At 43.0% G+C, this 27508-nt stretch overlaps 1 protein-coding gene across 3 annotated transcripts in view; it reads right to left on the bottom strand.

Moving 5' to 3' along the window:
* LOC141265107 (mitogen-activated protein kinase kinase kinase 3-like) overlaps positions 1-27508 on the bottom strand; it is a 165260-nt gene that overhangs the window by 62254 nt on the left and 75498 nt on the right. For all 3 annotated transcript variants that reach the window (XM_073677762.1, XM_073677763.1, XM_073677764.1), the window contains exon 3: positions 6710-6807. In XM_073677762.1, coding sequence (XP_073533863.1) covers positions 6710-6807 — 98 coding nt within the window. The remainder of the gene's footprint in view (positions 1-6709; positions 6808-27508) is intronic.

Below are 27508 nucleotides of genomic sequence, written 5' to 3'. Positions count from 1 at the left end.
GGGTAGTGCATTCCAGGAAACTAGTGCAGCACAAGAGAAGTCTTGGAAACAGGAGTGGGAGGTTAGGATTATAGAGGATATTAGTCTTAGGTCATCAGCAAAACTGAGAGCACGTGTAGAGTTCTAGATAAGAGATGAGGGAGGAGATGTAGAGTGGTGCAGAACTGTGGAGAGCTTTGTGGATGAGAGTGATACATTTATATTGTACTCTATAGTGGCTTGCTAACCAGTGCATTGACTGGCACAAAGTGGAGGCATCGGTGTAGTGGCTGGGCAGATATATGAGCCTTGTTGCTGCATTCAGGACGGTTCGAAGAAGGGAGAATTTAGTAAGAGGGAGACCGATTAGTAGAGTTGCAATAGTCCAGATGAGAATGAATAAGAGCAACAGTAAGAATTTTTTCAGAATCAAAGGTTAGAAATGGTGGAATTCTAGAGATGTTTTTGAGGTGCAGGTGACATGAGCGCGTGATTGATATGACATAGAGAGTGAAGGAAAAATCTGAGTCAAACATAACCCCAAGACAGAGAGTGTGCTGGGTAGGAGTTATGATACAATCACACACAGAAAAGGAAAATTGGGCTTAGGTAGGTTAGTAGAGCGAGGAAACGCAAGGAGTTCAGTTTTAGATAGAGGACGGACATAATATTAGAGAAGGCGGACAGACAATCAGTGGTATTCAACAGTAAGTGAAATATGAAGTGAGAATAGCCGGCAAATGAGACAGTGAAAGAGAAGTCAAAGAGGTAGGAGGAGAACCAAGAGCAGTACCATTAAAACCAATAAATCGGAGCATAGTTAAGAGGATTTGGTGATCCACAGTGTCAAATGCAGCAAAGAGATCCAGCAGAACCAGAAGGGAGTGGTGACCATTAGATTTAGCTATTAGTAGATGATTAAAGACTTCAGTAAGGGCAGTTTCTGTAGAGTGTAAGGAGCGGAAATCAGATTGTAAGGGGTCAAAAAGAGAGTGTTCTCAAAGATAATTGATCAGACGAGAGTAGACGAAGCGTTGCAGGAGTTTAACGATGAAAGGGAAATTAAAGACAGGTCTGTGGAGGGTAGGGCTTCTGGTTGAGGGATTTTTTTTTCAGAAAAGGGTTTATGATTGCATGCTTGAAAGATGAGGGAAAGATACCAGATGAAAGGGGGAGGATATATGTTTTAGTTAAGTGTGTAGTGACAGCCAGGGAGAGGGACTAGAGGAGGTGAGAGGGAATAGGGTCACTGGTGCAGGTAGAATGGTGAGAAGTGAGGAGTCTGGCAACTTCTTCTGTGACCAGTTCAAAGACAGAAAGTGAACTTGAAGAAGAGCAGAAGGCAATAGGATGCATGATACTGGGGGATCACAGAATCAATTCTGATCACGCAGATCAGGTGTAGAGTATTTCTACTTGGTATTATCTTTGCTACATAGTAAAAAAAAAAAAAAAACATATACTGTATCCAATAAATTAAACCTTAGATTAATTTTACAATTTATTGCTAGCTTAATTAAATCTGGCATACCATCTAACGCTCTTTTAATGCAGTCGTTATAGCTGTCATTACTTGGGCCAAGGCATTTTATACCTTTATTACATTAATGTCGGAAAAAATCTTCTTTACAGTTAAAGTCTGTATCAACTTCTTCCAATAAAAACTAATGTCTTCTAGTCTTTTGTTGTGTATATATACGGTAGATCATATGTCAGTTTTTGTATTTACCACATATTCCTCTGAGGTGGTTTTCTTTTTCTAAGTTGAACATGTTCAAATTTTTCAGCCCTCCATTGAAAGAGAGACAGCTCTTCTACATCCTTCGTACAATGTGGATCCCAAAATTAGATGGCATATTTGAGATGGGATCTTTTAACGCATTTCTAGAGTAATATTGTACCTATATACTTTATATTTTTCTATTTACATATATCCAAAAATACTTATCGGCTTTTGAAAATCTGAATCTTGAACTATTTTACTGTACCAGAATAACAATAAATATGATAAAAGAGTATTTTTTTCTAAAATCTAAAGATTGCCTGTTAACATAAGACTTTATTATGTCTTCTACAAACTTGTTAAAAATCAGCAAATAAGATTTACAGATTATAAACAGCTGATGGGGCGCTTCTTCCCTCTAGCTGAGTTAGGACGACGTGATTTTCCAATTTTATGGCTAGAAGACAGCAGGTGTTTGTATCTCATTGAAGCCCACAGCCTTTTTTTTGTTCTCCCAACATCTGGATTTACTTGCGAAATATCCATAATAAAGAAATTTCCCCTGAAACACGAGACAGAGGCCTTCTCACTAACCGGCTGCAGGACGCGGGATGTGCTGCAGTTACCAGGTTACTGACAGACAACACATGCAAACAAGTGACACACGTGTCGATGCTATGCCCCGTCCCTGCTTCCAATTATTTGCTTGCAGCCTCCATCACATCTTGAATGTTTCATTGCTTTATTGTGAACATCTTTTACAGATTACAGAATGTTATTTTGCAGGGTCCACTACTGTCAATAAGTAGCAAAAGTAAAGTGAGCGCTGCCTGCGCCACGAAATGTCACTTGGTGCGGGAATCACTTGTATGCAACTAGCGCATGGCTGGCTGCATCTGTATCTCGCGGGAAATCAATCACCAAGAGGCTATTTAGTCCAGAAAAAAAATGGGCAATTTTTCATCTGTATTGTTGTCCGTCTGGCATCCATTTTTATACACCGTCAGCGAATAAAATTTACAAGAACAAAAACAGTTTCCTATTTTAATAAGAGCATTGTATTAGTAAAAATCAGATACTATATGATTAATCCATATGGGATCCGATCTCTTCTGCGCACCCATAGACTTGAATACGTGAATCTCATCTGAAGTATGGAAGAAACTAGTGCATGCTGGGATTTTCTTTCACGAGGACATTTGGTCCGTGTCAAAAGAAAGACAAAAAAACGATCATCCGAAATGCCCAATTAAATAACATTGGTATGAGGGCTGTGTGAACGCGACCCCAGTATAATTATGTACGCTCTGCTTTATATACAGACAATAATAATGTACATGTTATAGAGGCAGAGGATGCGGCTGTTAAGGGGTAAATGGCGAGAGCAGTGAGTGGCAAGAAACTGTATAGAGCTCCCCACTGGCGGACACAGACAGAAAAGGGCCCCTGTGCAAGACAATATATGGGCCCTTTGCAGCCCAAGAGCTCCTAAAAATGCAAAATTGCACCTGCTTTGGAGTTAGAAATGGGCCCTCTAACCTCTTGGGCCCCTGTGCACCAATCATATGTCTGCCCGTAGAGCACCCCCCTTTCTAAAAACAACCTGTATTGTTAGAAAAGAAGAGGGTTAAACATTGCCCAGGGTTATGAAACAGGATGCACATAGGGGAGATAAAAGACAGAAAACAGTTCTGTGCACCTTACCATCTATTTGTTTTCCACCAAGCTCTGCCCCTCTCTTCCTTGACTGACAGCTGATTTTACAAGAGCCAGAGGAGGACGATGGTAGAAGGAAAACAAATAAGTGAGAAGGTGCATTGATTTTTTTGACCACGTCAATGGTGTAACGGGCACCTCTGCTTAGTTAGAACAGTCCTTTTGTGCTGACACAATCCCTTTAAACCATTCTGGAATCTCTCTGGTCCGTTTTGAAAAAGGGGTAGAAAAGCCCTCTAATTTTTAGACACCTCAATGGGTGCACAAGTAGTCAAAAAAGTGATCACTAAAAAAACTTATTGTTATTCAGGGTTGCCGCTTATTCCGAAGGAACTGAGAGTTCTCCAAATGACCGCCCCGCTGTGTATAGGTATTAGTATTTTTAGAGTTGGGATACCTCGGTAAAGGCTGAGAACATTAAAAAACAAACTACTTTCCTGTTTCATGTTTCAAGTTCCTTATCCAAGTTCAGGTTTTGGCCAGAACTCTCAGGAAAACATGATGTTGTTAGTGGTATAATACAAAAATAAAGTCAATAAAAATGATATTTTGTTATTTTCGATTGTTTTGGAGCTTTCCCTTTCCTCTCAACCTCCTGAATTCCTCCTCATTGCCGGCAGACCCTGTGTTTTTGTTTTGGGTTAAAGTTCAGCAAAGCTTTTCACTTAATCAAAACAAGAAAGCGTTTCCTCTTCTCCTTGTCCCCAGACAAGATGACATCTTTCCGGTGTTTTCTACTCAGTAGAAAAGTTAATAACCATGTTATTGAACTAGAGAGTCATATCAGAAAACTATCCAGCTGTATTTTTATGTGGAAATGACATTCTCAGTGGAGGTGAATAATATCTCATCAACAAGCAAAGCATTTTTCTTTTTTTTTTACTGCTTGTTTTTTTTTATGGTCATTGAAAATATTCAGTTTATAAAAGTTGGATGATAAAAGGTGCTACCAAAGAGTTAATAAGGATTGTACACTGGAAATTAGAGAATATTTAAATACCAATGTTAAAACTGAAGAACTTTTTATAAGAACTTCCTCATATCAAAAGCTAAATGAAGCGAAGTTCTGGTGTAAAGGGTGAAATGTTCATTCGGCATTTTTCCAATGTCACTTTTTATTTTTGTTTTCCTTTGCAAGATTATGCTAGACAACATGCAAACAGTAAACTTCTCTAATGGTTAGTAATAACACATATGCGTTACTTTTGCAAGCCAAAATTAAGCAATTCAATTTCTTATTTAAACATTTTTTTCTGATACAAAAATGCACAATAAAAATTGTATATCTACTCTTCAACTTAGAAATTGCAACACCATAAGGAAAAGTTGTGGAATTATATGGGAATTACAAGATAGATAGACATGTTAATGATATGCAAATGAAAAAATGGGAAATATTTTCAAACCATCTCAATTTATTCAGTATGGAGTATGAGTGCCAGGTGCAAAAATACCTGCACCTACAAATCTTGGCTGCTATCAGTGAGGCTATTACTGATTGTCTGAGGAATGTTTGGCCATTCATAATGCACTTGGGCAAATCATCAAAATCTGCTGCTGGCAGCTCCTTTTGCAATTGTTAACCAATGATGCCCTAGATGTGATTGATGTGAGACAAGTACAGAGATGCGGCAGGCCATGGTAGCATGTTTCGGCCATGCAGGCTGCTCATAGAAGCACAAGCAAAATCTGGCCTGGTGTTGTTGTTTTGAAAAATGGCTCCTTAGACACTTAGAGAAATGGCTAAACCACTGGTTCCATAATTGATCCATTCAAGTCAAATTAGACATCTCTTACCAAGCCAAAGGCATCAAACGGTGTTTAAGCAAACCATTAGAGGTTGTTTGCACTACATTCGGCTACAGGTAAGACGTCCAGCTACAGGTGTTCCATTGCCCTCATGCCACCGCTCTCAAAGGCTATCATGATGCAGAGCAGGACCACAACAAAGGCTGAAATGGAGGTCTGTCTTCTTTAGCAATGAGTCACACTTTTTTTCTTGGAGGTAATGTTTTCAGAGATCGTCCGGAGAACATGTGAGCAACGCTATGATGTGCGATGGAATTTCACATTGATTCTACACACAGGATTATGGTGTGCGGTGGCATAATGGACGGCGGTTTAACCTTTCTAGTCTTCATTCCAGATACACTAACAGCTCCATGTTACATTGATTTTGTAGTGGAACTAGTGATACAGCCATTTCTCCAAAGTTTCCAAGGAGTCGTTTATCAATATGTCATCGCCATGTCACATGTTGCTCATGCTATTGTGAGCAGCCAACCTGGCTAGAGCGTGCCAACATGGCCTGTAGTGTCTCTGGAATTGTCTGCGATCATGCACAGCTAGGACATCATTAGTCATAAATTGCAAAGGGCGCTGCCAGCAGAAGATCTTGATGATTTGCCCAAGTGCATTCAGTGTGGCAGAACATTCCCTAACCATTAATAACCTCACTGATAGCATGCTAAGATGTGTAAGTGCAGGAACTTCTGCATGTGGTGAACTTTGTTTTCATTTTTAATTATTTGCATACCATTCCACAAGCTTTCCTTCTTAGTGTTGCAATATCAATGTTGAGGAGTGACTATACATAGCATATATGTCTTAATTTTTTATGTTTTTACCAATGTATTAAAGTTTCATAAAACAATAGTGTAATTTTTGTATTCCAGTGAAGATTGAAAAAGTGTAATTTTGCTGTTCTGTACATGCTGCATTCCAGTATTTTTTACTAAATCAGTAGTGTCAGCAATTTCTGTACACATTTCCAAACAAACATATACTTTACCTTACCTTTATATCATCTACCATACAACAGATATTATTAAAAAAAAAGTTTTTGCAACACCCTCCATATTGTTAATCCACTGCAGCATTCTCAGAGTTTCTCACTTGCAAGACAGACAGATAAGCGATATGAGGCTCAGCTACATGTGCATGTTCATGGTGCTGATTGGCGGGGCCTCAGATGTCAGACCCTTATGGAACATACATTAATTACCTAGCGTAGGTTGCTCATGTTTTTCATCTGTGACATATGTATAGAACACAGCTCAAGAATAGTGTGACTTTGTTGTTCTATAAATGGAGCTTTCCAGTTTTTTTTCCTTTTGTGACAGATAAAGGGCACTACCAGGATAAGCCATTAAATCCCAGAGAATGTATTAAACTACAGTATATTTTACTACTAATTTACATTCTACGTCATTCGACCAGTAAACTTTACCATTTTATCAATGAATGCCCTTATTTTAAAGTTGCCATTAAAAGTAAATAATAAAGAATTACCTGCTTGCTATTTTTGTTGCGATTACTGTCCAGTAATCCTCCACATCTCCCCAGAGCAGCTAGGTCCTTCATTATAAGATTGAGGGCTTCCTCTTCATCTGAAACACATCCCAGCAGTTACATTAGCACCACATACTCCTCTCCATACAAGAGAAATACACAGAAAGATATAGATAACTAAGTACCTGTATAGAAATATATATATATATATATATACATATATATACAGGGTGGTCCAAAAGTAGGTGGACAGAAAATAATAACATTTATTTTGATTTATATATAAAATTATATTTACTAACACAAGCATAACATTGACAATTAAATTTTATTCTGAACAATAATACAAAGCCCTTAAATGTTATCAATGCAGGTGCTCAAACTGTTTTCCATTACAATTTGCACAGCTTTGAAGTCTGCCTCTTACTCTTCGGCAAACTTTTTGCACAAGTCTCTTTGGGTATTAATTTCTTGAAATGCATCTCTTATGTAATTTTTCAAATCACTGACACTTTTTGGTTTTCGACTATAAACTTTGTCCTTGAGTACTCCCCAAAAGAAAAAATCCATTGGGGTCAAGTCTGGTGAACGTGCCGGCCAACCAAGTGGGCCTCTTCGGCCAATCCATTTATTAGGAAATGTTTCATCAAGATACTCGCGGACTACTTTTGAATTATGTGGAGGGGCCCCATCTTGTTGGAAATAAAGGTCATGTGAATTAGGCTGTTGCTGTAAGAGGGAAGCAACTTGATTAATTAGAATTTTGAGATACTTATCTCCTGTGACTGTTCCATCAAAAAATATTGGTCCTAAAACACCAAAACTTGAAATACCACCCCAAACATTGACACCAGGCTCATTTAGTTGTTGCTCTAATGTTAAATGCATGTTCTCATTATACCAGCAAATACAATTATGTCTGTTAATATGGCCGGATAATTTGAAAGAAGCTTCATCACTCCACATAATGTTATCTAAAATTACTGGATTTTTTTAAATTTCGTTAAGCATAATCTCACTAAATTACAGCCGCCTGTCTGGATCATCCTCCAATAAACCATGAATTAGACGTGGACGATAAGCTTTCCACCCAATAGATTTCAGGATTCTCATGATAGAAGCTCGTGAAATTCCCAATTCCAAAGAGGCTCTTCTGGTGGACTTTTTTGGACTTGGAACAAATGTTTCAGCAACAAGTTGTTTATTATCTTCTGTACAGACTGTTTTGGATCGACCAGTTTTTGGAGCATTAAGGATTGAGCCAGTGGCATTGAATTTGTCACGAATGCAGTAAATGATTTGTCTCTTTGGGGCTTGAGTACCAAATGTTTCAACCCAATTTTCTCTAACGGTTTCAGCATTTTCAGATTTCCAATACTCTGTTAATTTAAATACAGATCAAAGAAAATGGATTTTATTTGCCATTATGTGTTATCTGAATTATCGGAAAAGAAAATAGATTTGGGGGAGATCTACCTGTGAAAACTAGATCTGTGAAACTGGCTCAGTTGCCCTTGGCAACCAATCAGATTTCAGCTTTCATTTTCCAAAGAGACTGTGAAGAATGAAACGTGGAATCTGATAGGTTGCTAAGGGCAACTGAGCCAGTTTCACTTTACACCATGTTTGATAAATCTCCCCCTTCATAACCTTATTACACTTTCTGTCCACCTACTTTTGGACCACCCTGTATATATATATATATATATATATATATATATATATATATATATATATATATATATATATACACACACACTGCTCAAAAAAATAAAGGGAACACTAAAATAACACATCCTAGATCTAAATAAATGAAATATTCTCATTGAATACTTTGCTCTGTACAAAGTTGAATGTGCTGACAACAAAATCACACAAAAATAATCAATGGAAATCAAATTTATTAACCAATGGAGGCCTGGATTTGGAGTCACCCCCAAAATTAAAGTGGAAAAACACACTACAGGCTGATCCAACTTTGATGTAATGTCCTTAAAACAAGTCAAAATGAGGCTCAGTATTGTGTGTGGCCTCCACGTGCCTGTATGACCTCCCTACAATGCCTGGGCATGCTCCTGATGAGGTTGTGGATGGTCTCCTGTGGGATCTCCTCCCAGACCTGAACTAAAGCATCCACCGACTCTTGGACAGTCTGTGGTGCAACGTGACGTTGGTGGATGGAGCGAGACATGATGTCCCAGATGTGCTCAATCAGATTCAGGTCTGGGGAATGGGTGGGCCAGTCCATAGCTTCAATGCCTTCATCTTGCAGGAACTGCTGACACACTCCAGCCACATGAGGTCTGGCATTGTCCTGCATTAGGAGGAACCCAGGGCCAACCGCAACAGCATATGGTCTCACAAGGGGTCTGAGGATCTCATCTCGGTACATAATGGCAGTCAGGCTACCTCTGACAAGCACATGAAGGGCTGTGCGGCCCTCCAAAGAAATGCCACCCCACACCATTACTGACCCCCACTGCCAAACCCGTCATGCTGAAGGATGTTGCAGGCAGCAGATCACTCTCCACGGAGTCTCCAGACTCAGTCACGTCTGTCATATGTTTTCACAGATGAAAGCAGGTTCACACTGAGGAGCACAGGACGCCAGTGGCGACTTTGCCAATCCTGGTGTTCTGTGGCAAATGCCAAGCGTCCTTCACGGTGTTGGGCTGTGCGCACAACCCCCATCTGTGGACGTCGGGCCCTCATACCACCCTCATGGAGTCGGTTTCTAACCGTTTGTGCAGACACATGCACATTTGTGGCCTGCTGGAGGTCATTATGCAGGGCTCTGGCAGTGCTCCTCCTGTTCCTCCTTGCACAAAGGCGGAGGTAGCGGTCCTGCTGCTGGGTTGTTGCCCTCCTACGGCCCCCTCCACGTCTCCTGGTGTACTGACCTGTCTCCTGGTATCGCCTCCAGCCTCTGGACACTACGCTGACAGACACAGCAAACCTTCTCGCCACAGCTCGCATTGATGTGCCATCCTGGATGAGCTGCACTACCTGAGCAACTTCTGTGGGTTGTAGAGTCCGTATCATGCTACCACGAGTGTGAAAGCACAACCAACATTCAAAAGTGACCAAAACATCAGCCAGAAAGCATTGGTACTGAGATGTGGTCTGTGGTGCCCACCTGCAGAACCACTCCTTTATTAAGGGTGTCTTGATAATTGCCAATAATTTCCATCTATTGTCTATTCGATTTGCACAACAGCATGTGAAATTGATTGTCAATCAGTGTTGCTTCCTAAGTGGACAGTTTGATTTCACAGAAGTTTGATTTACTTGGAATTATATTCTGTTGTTTAAGTGTGAACACGTGTTTGCCCCTTACTGATTTCTTATTCTTTTGCATGTTTTAAATGTTTCAGATCGCAAAAAAATGTAAATATTAGACAAAGATAACACAAATAAACACAAAATGCAGTTTTTATTAAGGGAAAAAGAAATCCAAACCTACAGGGCCCTGTGTGAAAAAGTGATTGCCCCACACCTTGAAACATGAATTAACTGTGGTTTATAACATCTTTTGGAAACTGAGTTCAATTTCCCTAGCCACACACAGACTCTATTACTGCCAAACCTGTTCTGAATCAAGAAGTCACTTAAATAGGATCTGCCTGACAAAGTGAAGTAGACCAAAAGAAGCTCAAAAGCTAGACATCATGCTGCGATTCACAGAAATTCAGGAACGAATGAGAAACAAAGTAATTGAGATCTATCAGTCTGGAAAAGGTTATAAAGCCATTTCAAAAGCTTTGGAACTCCAGCGAACCACAGTGACAGTCATTATCCACAAATGGCGAAAACATGAAACAGCGGTGAACCTTCTCAGGAGTGGCCGGCCGACCAAAATTACTTCAAGAGCGCAGTGATGACTCATTCACAAAAGACCCACATCAATATCCAAACAACTGCAGGCCTCACTTGCCTCAGTTACGGTTAGTGTTCATTAGTCCACCATAAGAAAGAGACTGGGCAAAAATGGTGAGCATGGAAGAGTTCAAAGACGAAAACCACTGCTGAGCAAAAAGAACATAAAGGCTCGTCTCAGATTTGCCAGAGAACATCTTAATGATGTTAAACAAAAGTTACATTTTTTGGAAGGTGTATGTCCCATTACATCTGGTGTAGAAGTAACACAGCATTTCAGAAAAGGAATATCATACCAACAGTAAAATATGGTGGTGGTAGTGTGATGGTCTGGGGCAAATTGCTGCTTCCGAGCTTAGAAGACTTTCTGTGATAAATGGAACCATCAAGTCTGCTGTCTACTAAAAAATCCTGGAGGAGAATGTCCGGCCATCTGTTTGTGACCTCTAGCTGAAGCACACTTGGGTTATGCAGCTGGACGATGATCCAAAACACACCAGCAAGTCTACCTCTGAATGGCTTAAAAAAAAAAAAAATTAAGACTTTGGAGTGGCCTAGTCAAAGTCCTGACTTTAATCCGATTGAGATACTGTAAAAGGCGGTTCATGCTCGGAAACACTCTATTGTGGCAGAATTACAACAATTTTGCAAAGATGACTGGGCCAAAATTACTCCAGAGTGTTGTAAAATATTCATTACCAGTTATAGCAAATGCTTTATTGCAGTTGTTGCTGTTAAGGGTAACTCAACCAGTTATTAGGCAATCACTTTTTCACACAGGGATCTGTAGGTTTGAATTTCTTTTTCCCTTAATAATAAAGACATTCATTTAAAAACTGCATTTTGTGTTTACTTGTGTTATCTTTGTCTAATAGTTAAATTACTTTTGTGATCTGAAACATTTAACTGTGGCAAACATGCAAAAGAATGTTTGTCCTCTGTGAGAGGAGTATGCGCAGCATATGTCCTCTGTGTGACAGGAGTATGTGCGGTGTGTGTCCTCTGTGTGAGAGTATAAGCGGCATGTGTCCTCTGTGCGAGAGGAGTATGTGCGGCGTGTGTCTTCTGTGAGAGGAGTATGTGCGGTGTATGTCCTCTGTGAGAGGAGTATGTGCAGTGTATGTCTTCTGTGTGAGAGGAGCATGTGCAGTGTATGTTCTCTGTGAGAGGAGTATGTGCAGTGTATGTCCTCTGTGAGGAGTATGTGCATCATATGTCCTCTGTGTGAGAGCAGCATGTGCAGTGTATGTCCTCTGTGTGAGTGAAGTATGTGCAGCGTGTGTCCCCTATGAGTGAGAGGAGTATGTGCAGCATATGTCCTCTGTGTGGGAGGAGTATGTGCAGTGTATGTCCTTTGTGTGAGAGGAGTATGTGCAGCGTGTGTCCTATGAGTGAGAGGAGTATATGCAGTGTATGTTCTCTGTGTGAGAGGAGTATGTGCGGTGTATGTCCTCTGTGAGAGGAGTATGTGCAGTGTATGTCTTCTGTGTGAGAGGAGCATGTGCAGTGTATGTTCTCTGTGAGAGGAGTATGTGCAGTGTATGTCCTCTGTGAGGAGTATGTGCATCATATGTCCTCTGTGTGAGAGCAGCATGTGCAGTGTATGTCCTCTGTGTGAGTGAAGTATGTGCAGCGTGTGTCCCCTATGAGTGAGAGGAGTATGTGCAGCATATGTCCTCTGTGTGGGAGGAGTATGTGCAGTGTATGTCCTTTGTGTGAGAGGAGTATGTGCAGCGTGTGTCCTATGAGTGAGAGGAGTATGTGCAGCGTGTGTCCTATGAGTGAGAGGAGTATATGCAGTGTATGTTCTCTGTGTGAGAGGAGTATGTGCAGTGTATGTCCTCTGTGTGAGAGTAGCATTTGCAGTGTATGTTCTCTGTGAGAGGAGTATGTGCAGCATATGTCCTCTGTGTGAGAGGAGCATGTGCAGTGTATGTGCTCTGTGAGAGGAGTATGTGCAGTGTATGTCCTCTGTGTGAGAGGAGCATGTGCAGTGTATGTCCTCTGTGTGAGAGGAGTATGTGAAGCGTGTGTCCAATGAGTGAGAGGAGTATGTGCAGTGTATGTTCTCTGTGTGAGAGGAGTATATGCAGTGTATGTCCTCTGTGTGAGAGGAGTATGTGCAGTGTATGTCCTCTGTGAGAGAAGTATGTGCAGTGTATGTCCTCTGTGTGAGAGAAGCATGTGCAGTGTATGTCCTCTGTGTCAGAGGAGCATGTGCAGTGTATGTCCTCTGTGTGGGAGGAGCATGTGCAGTGTGTGTCCTCTGTGTCAGAGGAGCATGTGCAGTGTATGTCCTCTGTGTGGGAGGAGCATGTGCAGTGTATGTCCTCTGTGTGGGAGGAGCATGTGCAGTGTATGTCCTCTGTGTGGGAGGAGCATGTGCAGTGTATGTCCTCTGTGTCAGAGGAGCATGTGCAGTGTATGTCCTCTGTGTGGGAGGAGCATGTGCAGTGTATGTCCTCTGTGTGGGAGGAGCATGTGCAGTGTATGTCCTCTGTGTGGGAGGAACATGTGCAGTGTATGTCCTCTGTGTGGGAGGAGCATGTGCAGTGTATGTCCTCTGTGTGGGAGGAGCATGTGCAGTGTATGTCCTCTGTGTGGGAGGAGCATGTGCAGTGTATGTCCTCTGTGTGGGAGGAGCATGTGCAGTGTATGTCCTCTGTGTGGGAGGAGCATGTGCAGTGTGTGTCCTCTGTGTCAGAGGAGCATGTGCAGTGTATGTCCTCTGTGTGGGAGGAGCATGTGCAGTGTATGTCCTCTGTGTGGGAGGAGCATGTGCAGTGTATGTCCTCTGTGTCAGAGGAGCATGTGCAGTGTATGTCCTCTGTGTGGGAGGAGCATGTGCAGTGTATGTCCTCTGTGTGGGAGGAGCATGTGCAGTGTATGTCCTCTGTGTGAGAGGAGTATGTGCAGTGTATGTTCTCTGTGTGAGAGGAGTATGTGCAGTGTATGTTCTCTGTGTGAGAGGAGTATGTGCAGTGTATGTTCTCTGTGTGAGAGGAGTATGTGCAGTGTATGTCCTCTGTGTGAGAGTAGCATTTGCAGTGTATGTGCTCTGTGAGAGGAGTATGTGCAGTGTATGTCCTCTGTGTGAGAGGAGCATGTGCAGTGTATGTCCTCTGTGTGAGAGGAGTATGTGAAGCGTGTGTCCAATGAGTGAGAGGAGTATGTGCAGTGTATGTCCTCTGTGTGAGAGGAGTATGTGCAGTGTATGTCCTCTGTGAGAGAAGTATGTGCAGTGTATGTCCTCTGTGTGAGAGAAGCATGTGCAGTGTATGTCCTCTGTGTCAGAGGAGCATGTGCAGTGTATGTCCTCTGTGTGGGAGGAGCATGTGCAGTGTGTGTCCTCTGTGTCAGAGGAGCATGTGCAGTGTATGTCCTCTGTGTGGGAGGAGCATGTGCAGTGTATGTCCTCTGTGTGGGAGGAGCATGTGCAGTGTATGTCCTCTGTGTCAGAGGAGCATGTGCAGTGTATGTCCTCTGTGTGGGAGGAGCATGTGCAGTGTATGTCCTCTGTGTGGGAGGAGCATGTGCAGTGTATGTCCTCTGTGTCAGAGGAGCATGTGCAGTGTATGTCCTCTGTGTGGGAGGAGCATGTGCAGTGTATGTCCTCTGTGTGGGAGGAGCATGTGCAGTGTATGTCCTCTGTGCGGGAGGAGCATGTGCAGTGTATGTCCTCTGTGTGGGAGGAGCATGTGCAGTGTATGTCCTCTGTGTGGGAGGAGCATGTGCAGTGTGTGTCCTCTGTGTCAGAGGAGCATGTGCAGTGTATGTCCTCTGTGTGGGAGGAGCATGTGCAGTGTATGTCCTCTGTGTGGGAGGAGCATGTGCAGTGTGTGTCCTCTGTGTCAGAGGAGCATGTGCAGTGTATGTCCTCTGTGTGGGAGGAGCATGTGCAGTGTATGTCCTCTGTGTGGGAGGAGAATGTGCAGTGTATGTCCTCTGTGTCAGAGGAGCATGTGCAGTGTATGTCCTCTGTGTGGGAGGAGCATGTGCAGTGTATGTCCTCTGTGTGGGAGGAGCATGTGCAGTGTATGTCCTCTGTGTCAGAGGAGCATGTGCAGTGTATGTCCTCTGTGTGGGAGGAGCATGTGCAGTGTATGTCCTCTGTGTGGGAGGAGCATGTGCAGTGTATGTCCTCTGTGTGGGAGGAGCATGTGCAGTGTATGTCCTCTGTGTGGGAGGAGCATGTGCAGTGTGTGTCCTCTGTGTCAGAGGAGCATGTGCAGTGTATGTCCTCTGTGTGGGAGGAGCATGTGCAGTGTATGTCCTCTGTGTGGGAGGAGCATGTGCAGTGTATGTTCTCTGTGAGAGGAGTATGTGCAGTGTATGTCCTCTGTGTGGGAGGAGCATGTGCAGTGTATGTCCTCTGTGTGGGAGGAGCATATGCAGTGTATGTCCTCTGTGTGGGAGGAGCATGTGCAGTGTATGTCCTCTGTGTGGGAGGAGCATGTGCAGTGTATGTCCTCTGTGTGGGAGGAGCATATGCAGTGTATGTCCTCTGTGTGGGAGGAGCATGTGCAGTGTGTCCTCTGTGTGGGAGGAGCATGTGCAGTGTATGTCCTCTGTGTCAGAGGAGCATGTGCAGTGTGTGTCCTCTGTAAGAAGAGCATGTCTACCATGTGTCTTTTGTGAGTGGCTCGTGAGTCGCATGTGTCCAGTGAATTAGTAGAGGGCATGTGCTATGTGCTCTGTGTGTGGATTTTTTTTATTATGTCCATGAACACTATATTATTCCTGTTGTTTTTCTGGCATCGAAGAGAGGGTCCACCAACACGTTTTGCACAGGGGCCCACTGCCGTCATTGTCCGCCCCTGCTTCACCTAATTAAGACCATCTGATTGTTCTCAACTGTTTTAAAGGCCTAAAAATGGCAAGAGACATTGTGCTAAGATCAGTCTGCATTCTGGCCCGTAACAAATAACATGTACGGTACTTGTATCTCAGGATTACGCAAGTTCTATGAATTTATGACTGCTATATTAATAAACTTTCTACGTGATTTCTGGTATAGCAGAGGAAAACAAGGCTGAACGCTTCCAGGAACAGTCAGGCGGCATTTTAACTGTATAATCAGCTGTCAGACTCATGGCCTTACTGTCAAATAATAACTGGGGAAACAAAGCAGCAGTTTAAATACACATTATATTAGAAGGGGTTTTAATGAACCAGACCCTCTTTAAAGTAACTTAATCTGTAGCCAGACGGAGAAGTGCAGATGCTCCAAAGTGTTTTTTGCACCTAAAAAAAGACATTAATTTTTATAGGCACAGTGCCAAGCTAAATCAAATTTATTTCCATGGAGTAATATTTTCATATGATCCATTGGTCTCCAACAGTTTCATTGCCCACGAGGTTGCAATCAAATCCTACCTATATCTATTAAAGACGAGTTTCCCATCACAAAATGACTCTTCACACCAAGCTTATAAGCTTGGTGCAACCTTGGCATGGTAAAAACAGTTCAATCCAGCTTCCCAACTAATTGTTTGAACTCTATCTTCACCCTCCTATTCTTTGATTGATAGCTCTGGCTTTACAGGAGCCAGAGGAGGGTGGAGAAAGATGGAAAACAAGTAAGTGGGAATCTGCCCTAAACTGTTTAGCCATGCCAAGGGTGCACCATGCACCTGTGTTTGGTTTGATCCGTCATTTTGTGCTGACAAGACTCCCTTTAAGGGGCTTATATACCTTAGACAGTGGTCAGTCGAGCAGCTACAGGACTGTACAAAAGTTTTAGGCAAGTGTGGGAAAAAAAATGCTGCAAAGTAAAAATGCTTTAAAAAATAAAAGTGTTAATAATTTATTCTTATCGATGAACAAAATTCAAAGTTAATTAACAAAAGAGAAATCCAAATCAAAGCAATATTTGGTGTCACCACCCTTTGCCTTCAAAAGCATCAACTCTCAGTTTTTGAAGGAACTTGTCAGGGCTTGTTCTAAACATCTTGGAAAACTAACCGCCGATATTCTGTGGATGTCGCTTGTACAAATCCTTCTATCTCTTCACGTAATTTTAGACAGACTTAATGATGTTGAGATCCAGGCTCCGTGGGAGGACCACTTCATCACTTCCAGGACTCCTGGTTCTCTTTACGCTGAAGATAGTTCTTAATGGTATTGGCAGTATGTTTCAGTTGTTGATCTGCTGCAGAATACATTTGGAAATAATCAGATGTCTCCCTGATGGTATTGCATTATGGATAAGTATCTGCCTGTATCTCTCAGGATTGAGGACACCATTAATCTAGACCAAATCTCCAACTAAATTTGCTAAAATGCAGCCCTAAACTTGCAGGGAGCCTCCACCATGCTTCACTGTTACCCGCAGACACCCATTATTGTACTGCTCTCTAGCCCTTCGGTAAACAAACTGCCTTATGTTACAGCCAAATATTTCAAATGTTGACTATTTAGTCCAGAGCACCTGCTGGAATTTTTCTACACCCCATTTACTATGTTTTCATGCATAGTGTGTCGCTTGGCCTTGTTCCATGTCAAAGGTATGACCTGTCACGTGAAGCTGTCTTCCACAACCTCACCTTTGCAGCAGAGTTTGGCTGTTCCTCACCCAGTTTAAAGACTCATACACAATTGTTTCTCTTTCAGTTAATGACTGTGTTTCAACCTACACATGAAAATGATGATCATTATCACCTGTTTGGTATAATTGGTTACTCAAACACCTCGCTATAATCCTACAAAAGCCATGACTTTGTACAAGTAAGTGTTGATGGTGTTTCGAAGGTTAAGTGGTCACACCAAATATTAACTTGATTTAGATTTTGTTTTTGTTCATTCCCTTTGCATTTTGTTAATTGATAAAAATAAACTATTAACGCTGCTATTTTTGAAAGCTTTCTTACTTGGCAACATATTTTACACACCTGCTTAAAACTTTTGCACAGTACTTTATTTCTCCTGGCTCCTTCATTCACATTCACATGCATGTCCGGCTTGGTTACTGGCAGATGTTTCTGGAGGTGGCTTATCTCCTGGGTTGTTGTAAATGTAAGACAAGGAATTCATTTCACTCCTGACATCATCTGTCGGGGAGAGTTGCGTGGTCGCCCTACATGGGGTCGTTTAGTAACCCACACAATCTGCTTAAGGCAAAAATGTTGTGTGATACAGTTTAAGGGTTCGCTCACACTGGCGTATATTCTCTCATGCAAGAGAACTGGGCCGATTTAATGATACACTTTATTGATCCCAAGGGATTATGCTAATAACACTTGGCTCAAACACTGTCGGAGTTTGATCAGAGTGTCACCTTACTGTGATCCGATTCTCTCATATGAGATAATAGCAGCACAAGTTTGGAGAAGATGGAAAACGTAATTTTTCCATCTTCTCCATTGTCTCTGTGCGCGATTATCGGACTGCACTTGGATAAAATCCGATTGCAGTCCGATGTTTCACGCGAACCATAGATTTGTATGGTTGTGTGTGATCTGAATATCGGAGGCACTCGCAGCATGCTGTGATTGTTTTCTCATGTTGAATTGATATGAAAAAATAATAAGACTTGGGACCAAACTTATTCAATGGTATATCTCAAAAAAGTACAGGAGGCCACTGGTGTTGCTTATACGTGACTACTGAAAAAGTCTTGTTTTCCTATCAGTATACATTTACAGTATACACAGAATACATTTTTTCTATGTTTAAGTGAGCTAATCCTATAACTACTGCGTAGGCAAAAATGAGAACATCATCAATTTCCTTAGGGACACTGAGAAGAGGTCTACTAATTGTTTTTTTTCCTGACTAACAAAACCACAAACTTCTCCTGAATTATACTAACCAGATCTACTCTAAGAAAATGACCCCTTAGCTGTTTCCATATATCCAGGAACACAAAGAACTATCCCCTTTGCTAAAAAGGCTCTTATCTAGATTGATGGTGACTTTAGAAATAACGTAACATTCTGCAGATCACATTCCACTTTAAGGAATGGTCCAGGCTCGTGTAAATAAACTGTAATCGCTGCATAAATGAAAAGTTCTGAGCGTTTCTAATATATTTTGTTCTTCATTTAGAAGATCAGTTTGTTGTCAGTGAAAAGGAAGGATCTTGTGTTCATTCACAGGCTGCAAACCGGTACATAGGAGGTGGTCCTGCTCTCAGATAAGAAATTATTGAACACAAATATATACAATATGCACAATGCATCAATTCTCTCTAGAAATTTATAGAAATGCATCAGTCTGGAGTTCAGGCTTTTTACCCTTCAGACTTATGATATTGGAACCTGTCACCAGGTTTTCCCAATATAAACTAAGGCCACCACCTTTAATGCCTCTTTTACTGCAGTCTAGTGACCTGTATATCAGTTCACAAACCACTGCACTTACCCAAAAAATACCTTTTATAATCCCCCCATACGGCGTGGTCTTGTCCGATGGACGTCGCTGGTCTTGCTTGTGACGTCCTCTATCCCAGCAATCACTGTCCTCATCCCTGCTCCATGTGCATGACGAGTCCAATGTCATCCGCACAGTGCCACCAATCTCGCTCCTGCGCATGTGTACTGCGCCCTGCCCTGCTGAGAGCAGAGCAAAGTACTGTAATGCTTGCGCCAGCTTTACTTCCGGATCATTGGCACACTTTGCTCTCTCCCGGCATGCCCATACTTTTCTCTGTAATGGGCATGCCGGGAGAGGAGAGTGAATTATGGCGGCATGGGGGCAAACACTATGTGGATGACGTAGGACGCATCATCCACATGAAGCAGGGCAGGAGGATGACGATTGCGGGGATAGAGGAGGCTCCGAGCAAGTCCAGCGATGCCCATTGGACCATACCGTGTCATATGGGGAGATTATAAAAGGTATTTTTTGGATGTGCAGAGGGGGTTGAAGGCTTAAAAACAGATTTCTAGGAGGCGTTAAAGGTGGTGGCCTTAGATTATATTGGGAAAACCTGGTGACCGATTACCTTTAATCAAATATTACTTTGGTTCATCATTTCACAGGTTCATCCCCTAGAACAGAAAAACAAACAAATTCTCTAAAGTAAAATTTGAAGATAGCCTTCTAAAACTGTTATGTATTTACATATGGAAAACCCCTTTAACACAATATAAATGTTATGGACAAAAGTGTTGGGACACCTATATATTATAACTATAGGAGCTTTTATGAAATCCCATGGAGTTGGTCCTTTTATTGCGGCTATAACAGCTTCCATTCTTCTGGGAAGACTTTCTACAGTATATTGGAGGTGTCTGTAGTCATTTTTGCCTGTTCATCCAGAAGAGCGTTTGTGAGATCACAGACTGATGTCGGACGAGAGGGTCTTGCTCGCACTCTGTTTTTTTATTCTCAAAGGGGTTGATGGGGCTGAAGACACACACGGTATAAGATGGGCATGGGCTCTAAACATACAAGCAGCAATTTTTATTATTTTTCGTCTTCGTCCGGGTTCTTATTTACAACATTGAGGTCATGGATACATCCTTAACTCTAACCTCATCTGGAAAGTCTTAGGGTACATTCACACGTCACGTTTTTATAACAAAGAAACTACCAAAAAACATACTATGAATGGATACATGAAAAACTAGAAAAGTAGTATGCAAGAAAGAATTGGGATCACCTGCACAAGAATGACAATCACCTAACCTCATAAATACATAATATGTATGTATGTATGGCAGTCCTCTTTAACATTGCTGATTGTCAAATGGGTTTTCTGATGTGTAGATTTTTCACCTATAGAAGGGAATGTTATAAGATAAAAAATAAGCACTACTTACCCCTTAAATCACTCACCGCTTCAGTGATCCGTGCAAGCATGGGAAGTGATGAAATCCGATACATCAGTTGTATGACCGCTGCAGCCAATCACTGACCTCAGTGGTCATTTGTGTATTAAGTCACATCATTACTGAGACCAGAGATTCGTTGCAGAAGTGCAGTGGCTGCGGCAGTTAGCTAACTGATGGATGGAACATGATCCCTTTCCATATTTATTGGGACCTCAAAATCGGCAGGAGATTCAAAGGGTAATCTCTGTACGACAGGAGTAATAACAATAATTTGGTTAAAGGGGATCTGTAACCAGATTTCATAATGCAAACTGCAAACATTATTAGATAAAGCTTCTGGACCTGCTGAGGCTGGTGAATTCACTTTGAAAATCCACATAAGATTGGTGGAATAATCCTGATATTAATGGGGTTGTCCAGTCCTTGGAGAACCCCTTCTCAATTACTATGTCTCTCCTCCAAGCAAAATAATAGCAGCTACACTCGCCTCTGGTGTCGAGTGCTGGCTCTCTTGGGGCTCAGATGACATCATGTCACGCGATCTCTGTGGCCAGTAAGCGACTGCTTCACTCCCCTCTCCTTCAAACACATCAGAAAGCTGGAGGAAGTGAGAGAGCAGCTGCCGCACTCACTCCCTCCGGATGTCAGTTACGTCTGAAGAAAAGGATAGTGAAGCGATAGCAGGGATCACGTGACATACCAATGTCACACAAGCCCCAGGAGAGCCAGTGTTGACACTGGTATAACAGCGCTGGACCGGGAGTCAGTGAAAGATGTTTTGCTGTAGTCCAGGCTGGGTTAACCATTAACATTTTCACGGAAATCACAACAAATATTGGCCAGGGCAAAGAAAGTGTTGCAGTAAGAGCCTAGTCCCATTACAGTTTTGCATAGCAATTAATCTCAACTCTGCATTCTGTGTAAATGCAAGACAGACCCTTGGAATTTTGTTTTCAAGCAAACAACAAGCTTGACATGATACCAACAAAATGTGCGGAAACTCAAAAGTAAACCATTCTCTAAAGATACATGTTGTAAGCCAAAAGGAAGACAAAAAATAGCACAGACCGGCACCTAGATGTATTCTTCAATGGCTAAAACCATTCATCATTATACACTTTAATAAAAACCTTCATAATAATAACAATTTGTACTCATGTTACATCTTCTTGACCCTTTCCTCATGCCAAAGTAGTTATATAATTTCACAGATTTATTCTACGCATTGTTAACTTTACTAGAAAATGGAAAAGGAATATTCCTAAGGCCAAAACCACACATCTGATTTTTTGTAAATGAGAAAATTATGGCAAAAATTGACAAATGGACCAAACACAGCGGTAATTTTGATCCAACATACTGTTGAAAATAATTTAGTTTTCCGCAAATGTAAAAAATAAAAAAAAAACAGACATGTCAAAATGTCAAACCGGCCTTAGTTCATGTTCACACTGAGTTTTTTTGATTGGCTTAAACTCTGCATGAACATTCTCTAATTAAGACTGCAGTTGTTTAGAACAATACCCAATATTCTTTTATTTCTCGCAGGATATTATCTCGCTTGAGATTATAAAGATCGGTCATTTTGAATCACAGCGTGATCCTAGCATGTGATTGGGGGAAAGCTGGGATAAACATTAACTGGTCAGCCAGTCATGCTGAATGTAGCAGGGTCAGAAAACATTAAGGCTATGTTCCCACGTTCAGAATTTGCAGCGGTTTTGACGCTGCGTATTTATGCAGCATCAAAAACACAGCGGCCAGATATTACAGCATAGTGGATGGGATTTCTAGATATCCCATGTCCACTATGCGTCTATGTGCAGCTGCGGATCACCCGAGGACACTGACGTGCGGTGCGTCTTTAAGATTCGCAGCATGTCAATTTCTCTTGCAGGTACGCATGCGGATTTTCCTCATAGATTTGCATCAATGAGGAAAATACGCATGTGAAAAAAATGAAAATGCAAGTCTGCTAATTTGCACAATAGGTGCGGAAATGGTGCAGAAATTCTGCAGGGTCAAAACCACAGCAAATCCTGAACGTGGGTACATACCCTAAAGGGCTTATCTAGGACACTTTTTTTTTTTTACTATGGGCTTAAAAACTAACAAGCAGGTAGTTGCCAAGTGCGAACTACCTGCCTGTTCTACCCGGCGTGGGAACATAAAGTGGTCATTGACTGCTCCTGCCAGCGATTCAGCTGCTCCATGTTAACAGAGCAGCTCTTTGTCTTCCGCTCTGCTCTGTTGACGGGGCGTGACCGCCGATGTCATGCTGACTGACAGCTGGCTTTCTGCAGCTAAGCAGCGGGGAGCTCTCTGTCAATCAGCATGACATCCGCAGTCATGCCCCATCAACAGAGAGGAAGGAAAGCCGCTGCTCTGTCGATGTGGCGTCAGCAGAAGCTGCAGTCTCGCTGGTAGGAGATTGGCGTCGGGCACAACAGGCAGGTAGGTAGCAACTTAGTTCTTAGGCCCATAGTAAAAAAAAAAAATAGTCCCGGAGAACCCCTTTAATGTATATGGCCAGCTTTATGGAGCTTTGATCAGTAGCACTATGGGTACTTCAGGTGAGTGCAATTGACTAAATTTACAACATAATTTTTTTTTAGAAAGAAGGGCACTACTGTTTCAATATCAAATCGGTGGAGGTCCAACACCTGGCAGCCCCACTGTTTAGCTGTTAGAAGTAGAGATGAGCGTTGTTCTACTCGAACTGTTTGCCAATCTCAAATTCGAGCTGTTTTGGGCGGTGTTCGAGCCGGTCGGCGAACACGAACAATTTGAGAAAAATTCGGCTGTTCGAGGTTATGTTCGATAACTGTTCGTGCACCAAAATCATAACTGGATTTTTTCTCAGTAATGATGAAAATTAATGTTAATACGCAGTTTGAGTGTACAGCGGGGCGGGGGGAGGGGCAGGGGATGGATCTCTGCAGGAACAATGAAGATCTCCATTTTTTTTTCTCTTTCCCGCATTTGCAGTGGGGAGGTGCAATCTGTCAGCCTATCAGCAGCGCACACACGGAGCGAAGTGCTTTTTTTCACACAAGCAAGGGCATGTGTGATTGGCAGTGTATGTCACATGTCCTTGCCCTATAAGACCAAGCCATTTTCCCCGTCGCCACCATTTTCTCACTGCTGCAGCTGCATGTTAGACGGCACCGCTGTTGCTGTGTGTGCTATACCTTGTTAATTTCAAGCCAATTTTCGCACAAATATACAGATAGCTTGGGAGTAGGGAATAGTTGTGATTGCAGTCCTTTTAAGGACTAGGTTACAGCATTTCCTACGACTTTTATCAGGGAGGTCTGTGCTCTTAAATAGATAGGTTGTGGGAGTAAAGACTAATTGTAATTGGAGTCCTTTTCAGGACTAGGTTACATGAGTTCCTATCAGTTTTTGCCAGGCAGGTCTGTGCCAGTGCTGTGCAAGTTTTTTTCACAGCATTTGGCTGAATCTAGCAAAGCTAATCCTTTTTGGCCTATTGCAGAGTGTGTTAGTCAGTGGAGTAGCCTATCTGTGTTGCAAGATATAACACCTGTGTATAGAATACCAATTTTTTTACTGCACCTAGTGAAGTAAAATCTTTTGGGCATAGCATCATTCTATTAGTCCATCTATACTGACCTCCATCAGGTTGCAAACTGGATATAATTTTTTTCTGCATCTAGCTCTGAAAAAATATTTGGGCTTCTAGCGGTGTGTGGGACTTGGTCTATTAGTCCATCTATACTGACCTCCATCAGGTTGCAAATTAAAAATAATTTTTTTCTTCATTTAGCTCTGAAAAAATATTTGGGCTTCTAGCAGTGTGTGGGACTTGGTCTATTAGTCCATCTATACTGACCTCCATCAGGTTGCAAATTAAAAATAATTTTTTTCTGCATCTAGCTCTGAAAAAATATTTGGGCTTCTAGCAGTGTGTGGGATTTGGTCTATTAGTCCATCTATACTGACCTCCATCAGGTTGCAAATTGAATAAAAAAATTTTCTGCATCTAGCTCTGAAAAAATATTTGGGCTTCTAGCGGTGTGTGGGACTTGGTCTATTAGTCCATCTATACTGACCTCCATCAGGTTGCAAATTAAAAATAATTTTTTTCTGCATCTAACCCAGCCAATAGTTTTGGCCTAATACCACAGTTTGGCCACTCAGCTCTGCTCGGTTACCATCCATTGTTTTTTGTGCAAACAACTCCAGAGTTGTGAATTAGTTAACCACCAAAATGAGTGGAAAAAGGCCTGCTGCTGGTGGAAAGGGGAATAGGCGTGTTGGGAAGGGGAAAAAAGGTTGTGTCCGTGGGGTAGGTGCAGAAGAAAGACCATCTTCCAGCCAAACTAAAATGTCTACTTCTTTTAGCGGACAATGTGATAAGATCCCTTTCTTACGGCCACGCCAATCGCTACAAATTCCAGATGAGGCACAAAAACAGCAGGTGCTTCAACGGATATCAAGTGCTCCTTTAAGTGGGCTCTCCTCCACATCAACTTCAACATCACAAATACTCCAGTCCTCAAAGGTGTCACCCAAATCGCACTTGCTTCCTCACAGCTCCCAAATCTCCAGCTGCCCGTCTGAGTGTGAGGTAGAACAGATGGTTGAGTCTGCAGAGCTGTTTACTCATACTATAGCCTGGGAATCAGAGGTCGACTCCAGCGCTTCTGTGAATCCAGACGAGGAAATGATCTGCACTGATGCCCAGAATCTTTATGAGTCGGATCCAGGACCAGACGCAGAAGGTTCTGACCATAATGTAGACCCTCATTCCCAAACTGTAACTCCTGTTGGTGGAGACAATGAGGAAGACGATGATAAGACTCAAATACCTGATTGGAGCGACAACTTTAGTTTTTTTCAGGGCAGGAACAGGTTGGCTCTGAGGACGACGGGTGTGATAACGCACAGGGTGATGATGATGAGGTCGGAGATCCCACTTACTGTCAACCCACAGTCAGCCAAGAGATGAGGTCAGCAGAGGAGGTGGAGGAAGATGCTAGTGACGACGAGGTCAGGTTGCGCCTTCCTGGACAGAGACGTAGTACTGGAAGCACGTCAACAACTGCATCCTCAAACACAACTCTGCCTCTCACCACAAGTCGTGGTGGCTCTTCAGGTCGCATGGGTGCTAAGCCTTGCATAGCCTGGGCATTTTTTCAGATCGATAAAGATGACCCAACTCGTGTTATCTGTAACATTTGTCAGCAAAAGCTAAGTAGAGGCCAAAAAATACATAGTTTGAGTACTTCATGCATGAACCGGCACATGGACATGAAGCATAAGTTGCAGTGGGAAGCTCAGTGTGCTACAATGCGGCCTAGCCGGCCGGGCCAATCACCGTCTGCCATATCTTGTGCATCCGCGGCCTCTTCATCCTCTGTGACTGGGGGGACAGCAGTCACACCTGTTTTGGGGCGCAGACCTGCCACCTCTTTACCCGCAACAGCCAGCGTGATTGGCAGGTCATCATTTTCTTTGGAGGTGGTAACACCAGCTGGTGTTGAGCGCTGTCCGACATCGATAGCACCACCTTTGGATCAAGGCAACCTAACATGTCCGCCTGCATCTTCCTCACAGACCGGCAGTTTGCCGGGGACACCCTTATCAACCCCGTCTAAGCACAATAGCCAGCCCTCGGTCCCTCAGATGTGGACAAGTAAAAGACCATTTCCTCCTAGCCATGAGAAAGCTAAGAGGTTGAATTTCACCATCTGCAAGCTCTTGGCTACAGAAATGCTGCCTTTCCGCCTGGTGGACACAGAGGATTTTCGAGACCTTATGTCCGTCGCAGTGCCCCAGTACCAGATGCCCAGTCGGCACTACTTCTCAAAGAAAGGTGTGCCTGCGCTCCACCAGCATGTCGCACACAACATCACCGCTTCTTTGAGAAACTCTGTGTGTGACAGGGTGCATTTCACCACAGACACTTGGACGAGTAGGCATGGACAGGGGCGTTACATGTCGCTGACTGGGCACTGGGTAACTATGGTGACAGCAGGACAAGGGGCTGCTGTCCAAGTCTTGCCGTCCCCACGAGTTGTGCGTCAATCCTCTTTATGTCAAAGTTCCTCCACTGCTTCTGCCTCCTCAACCTCCTCTCGGTCTTCCACCTGCACCCAAAGCCTGTCTGGTCATGCCACAAGCTTTCTAACTGCGCAGAAGGGATCCTGCACACCTCCTTACTATGCTGGCAGTAGGGCTCAACGTCATCAGGCGGTTTTTACATTGAAATGTCTGGGAAATGTGAGTCACACAGCTGAGGAGTTGTGGTCAGCTCTGGAGAACCAATTTCATGAATGGTTGTCTCCACTGGACCTGAAACCAGGGAAGGCCGTGTGCGACAATGCTGCAAACCTGGGTGCGGCCCTTCGCCGGGGCAATGTCACACACGTGCCTTGTATGGCTCACGTGTTGAACCTGGTTGTCCAGCAATTTTTAGCCCACTATCCCAGACTAGATGGCCTTCTGCAGAGGGCACGGTCGCTGTGTGCTCACTTCCGCCGTTCGCATCCCGCAGCTCAGCGACTTACATCTCTACAGAAGTCGTTGGGCCTGCCACTTCACCGGCTAAAATGCGATGTGCCTACCCGGTGGAATTCAACTCTGCACATGTTGCAGCGACTGTGGCAGCACCGACAAGCCCTGGTGCAATACGTTCTGACGTATAGCCTGGGCCAACGAGATTCAGAGGTGGGGCAAATCACGCTGGAGGAGTGGTCTCAGATCAGGGACCTATGCACCCTTCTGCACAGTTTTGAAATGGCGACGAAGATGTTTAGTGCTGACGATGCCATTATCAGCATGACTATTCCGGTGATTTACATGCTGGAGCACATGTTAAACAGAATTCGGAGTCAGGTGGTGGCACAAGAGGAGGTGGAGGAAGTAGAGGAGGAGGAGTTGTATGCGGAAGGGCTAACATCTGCAAGGTCCAGACGGTCGGCAGCACCAAGGCGGCAGGCATGTGAGGGTGGGGGAGATGGTTTTACCAGGGCGCATGGTAGCAGCCAAACTAGTGAGGAAGGTGCAGGAGCCCAGGAAGAAGTGGAGGACGAACTGATGGAAGACTCATCAGATGAGGGAGACCTTGATCACATTTCTGTTGTGCGAGGTTGGGGGGAGAGGACAGAGGAAGGAAGCATGA

This window comes from Phyllobates terribilis, unplaced genomic scaffold (assembly GCF_046119375.1).
Source record: "Phyllobates terribilis strain yellow unplaced genomic scaffold, ASM4611937v1 Scaffold_4__5_contigs__length_816908805, whole genome shotgun sequence".
NCBI classification, from domain to species: domain Eukaryota; kingdom Metazoa; phylum Chordata; class Amphibia; order Anura; family Dendrobatidae; genus Phyllobates; species Phyllobates terribilis.
The sequence above is the reverse complement of the archived record's forward strand: the minus strand, read 5'-3'. Positions and strand labels throughout refer to the sequence as shown.